Source organism: Gastrolobium bilobum, unplaced genomic scaffold (genome assembly GCF_033153095.1).
Source record: "Gastrolobium bilobum isolate Gb01-03AN ecotype WA unplaced genomic scaffold, APGP_CSIRO_Gbil_v1 utg36545, whole genome shotgun sequence".
Classification (NCBI taxonomy): Eukaryota; Viridiplantae; Streptophyta; class Magnoliopsida; order Fabales; family Fabaceae; genus Gastrolobium; species Gastrolobium bilobum.
In genome coordinates this window covers 40001-43266 of record NW_026898360.1, presented here as the reverse complement: position 1 = coordinate 43266, position 3266 = coordinate 40001, and the positions used below count along the sequence as shown (strand labels likewise).

Below are 3266 nucleotides of genomic sequence, written 5' to 3'. Positions count from 1 at the left end.
ATGTCAATGAGATCGTTTGAAAGAAGCCTTAGCCTTGTTGTTGTATGCCTTATAACGGCCACAACAGCATTAGCTCAATCTGATAATGCCCCAGTCCTTGACACAAAAGGCCATCCTCTTAAGTATGGAAAGGATTACTACATTAAACCTGCTACAACAGATAATGGAGGTCCTTTCACTTTGATTGATAGAAACGGTCCATGCGATTTATATGTTGGTCAAGAGAATTCTAATGTGTCAAAAGGCTTACCTGTTGTGTTCATGGCCTTTGCCAAAGAAGATGATGCTGTGAAGGTGAATAGGGACTTCAAAGTAGCATTCTCAGCTGAAACAATTTGTGTTCAGTCCACAGAATGGAACTTAGGTGAGAAGGACCCTCAGAGTGGGAAAAGGCTTATTACCACCACTGGTAATGATGGTGAAGGTACCTACTTCAGGATTGTGGAGACCCACTTTGAAGGTATCTATAATATTCAATGGTGTCCTACAGATGTGTGCCCCTTGTGTAAGTTTGATTGTGGAACTGTTGGTGGTTTGCATGAGAATGAGAATGGTAAGATTTTATTGGCCTTGGATGGTAATGATCTACCAGTTGTGTTTGAGATGGCATAATACGTAATTTCCAAAGAAATTTGTGTTTTTGTTGTTTACTTGTTGGATTTTCAATTCAAAGGTTTACGTTTGTCAAATATGCAAATAACATGATCATCGCATTTATAGAAATTGTAGATAATTGCAGGAAAATGGGACTAATGCAGCCGTGGCGGAAATCATAGCAAGAAACTATATCTAAATAACATTAGAGAAATAGTAACACAAAATTATTTTATGTATAATAACTCAAATAACTTTAATGACTACAATTCATTTTTCTTCCTCAAGAATCAATATTCGCCTCCATCCATTATGTTCGTGTTGCCTTGCATGGTAATTATGCAACTATATATGACGTGCAAGGGTACATGACAACAAATAATAAATGAGGTATTTGAGACCCTAGTACCTTCCCAAAAAGATCATAGCATTTTGACTCAAATTAAAATAGCAATTACTGTAACAGAATTTAAACTAAAAATAATAAAATTAAAATTAAAACTAACAGAAAGTTAATTTAAACTAGACGTGAATATGACTGTTTTTGAAAGATTTTCTAGTTAAATCAGAATTTAATTGATGTAGGAATTGAACTACGTAAACTTAACTTGAGAATCTGTTTCTTTTCAACTGCAAATTTTTTTATGTAAAGTCTAAACCGAAAAAAAAAATATAATTAATAAAAGAAATAGAAATAAGTGTTGATGAAAATAGTATGAAAAACAGGTTGAATTTTTTGTTTCCCTTCCCCCCAGCATTTAAGGATGAAATGTTGCTTCCTCAACAATTTCCAATTAATCAAACACAAATGCTAATTTTTAATTTCTTAAAAGTTATTGTCTCCAAGGATTAATCATTTGACATATTTCTATGTAAGTGTGACCTGGAACCGGAATGCTCAAGTTCTCCGTTACATGGGAGACTCCTTCATTTCTGAAGTGAGGTCCATTGAGTGATTTTTCACTTAACTCCATGAGCTCAAAGCAAAGTCTGAGATGATTTGTTTCTCAACAGATCACCTCTCAACAAGCCACCCATATTCGGCCTTAATACAACAGCTTCAACATTAAAATAGCAATGAAGGTACTGGAAATGGATGCAAGGGGCTTAGGTTTATTGTTTCTGCCCTTTACTTTTTTTTCCCCGTCTTACCCTTCCGATTTAGGTACTGGAAATGGATGCAAGGTTGGCTTTCAAAACTTGAAATAAATCCAAGATGTATCAGCATAAGACTGTGAAATTGGACCATTATGTAGATTGAATAAGGCCTAAACAAGTCTTTATTCAAAGACTTATCAGTTAGTTATGCGAGACTAACATTAACTTCGGTCATTATATTAACAATATGAGTTTTATTAATTTCATGTTAAAAGAAATAAGTTATCTCATGTCATAGAGATAAATTTGTGGGCTCCACCACCTGAAAAATAAAAAAATAAAAAAAAATGACACAGTTATCGAATGGTGTGTAGGAGATAAATTTATCACATGTAACATACAATATTTGTTAGTAATTATCTTTACACCACTTTTCAAATAATGAAACAAGAAAAGCATTATTTCAATGGGTGACAATTCACATTGACATGACACGGCATGATAGGAATTTAATATGAACACAAATACACTCAACATGAACATGACACAAAATTGCAAACATGTCAAAACCTTCAACACGAATACGACTTGTTGATTTTGGGGGTTGACACGACACAAATAACATACAAACTTCAAAGTTGTTACTTACTATGTGGGTTGATATGATATGATATGACACAAATAAATAATCTGTCAACCTCAAAGTGTGTTACTTATTACACGGGTTGACACAATATAAAAAAACACAAATAACCTATACAAAAATTAACACAAGTCGATTTTGTGTTTGCAGGTTGACACACAATAATTATAGATTTTTTCATGTTAGTTTTTATCTACAAGAACATGAAATAAATTTGAAAATGAATCAACTCGAACACGAATTTCTAATATTGTTTCGTTGAAAATTATCACTTCTAATTATTTCCAATATACCCTCTCCCTATCTTTTATGTTTCCTTTTCCCAAGCTAAAAGCATGAAGGTGATTTAACATTTTTGATGTAAAATACAATTCTCCTATGTTAACTTCAAATATCATACCTAAATGTTGCTGTTATACTAAACAATAATATTATTTGAACATTATTCTTGTTCTTTTAATTGTAAACAAACAGATCCTAAATACTTAAATTATAAGATGTTCATTCAAAACAAAACTAATCATTAATTTATTTAAAAATAAAATTAATATCAATTTATTTAAATTATCTTGTTGACATTTGGTGCGTAAATTTTAGTTAAAAGTATTACTTAACGTTTCTCTACTATGTCACTAAATTAATTGCTAAAAGACGATAGTATTTGAAATAACGCAATCATACAATTATTAAAAGATGATTTTAAAGTAAATATTATTTATAATTTTATGAAGAATGATATATATATATATATATATATATATATATATATATATATATATATATAATTATAGGGACAAGATCCTTTAATATTGGTGTTAAACTTTTTAGTTTGACAATCAATCTTAACCATTAATTTCAGTCAATCTAACGGTTATAATTTTTATTGAGAAATAATAATTAATTACTAAATATGACCTAATAAATTATTATC

General features: G+C 30.5%; 1 protein-coding gene across 1 annotated transcript; it reads left to right on the top strand.

Annotated features, from left to right (window-relative positions):
- On the top strand, positions 1-612 carry LOC133315351 (kunitz type trypsin inhibitor 106-like). Its single transcript, XM_061516959.1, has one exon. It carries the CDS (start codon positions 1-3, stop codon positions 610-612), a length of 612 nt encoding a protein of 203 aa, XP_061372943.1.
- The last annotated feature ends 2654 nt before the right edge of the window (positions 613-3266 follow it).

Coding starts and splice junctions, on each gene's coding strand:
- LOC133315351 (XM_061516959.1), top strand. CDS start 1: ATGTCAATGAGATCGTTTGAAAGAAGCCTTAGCCTTGTTGTTGTATGC.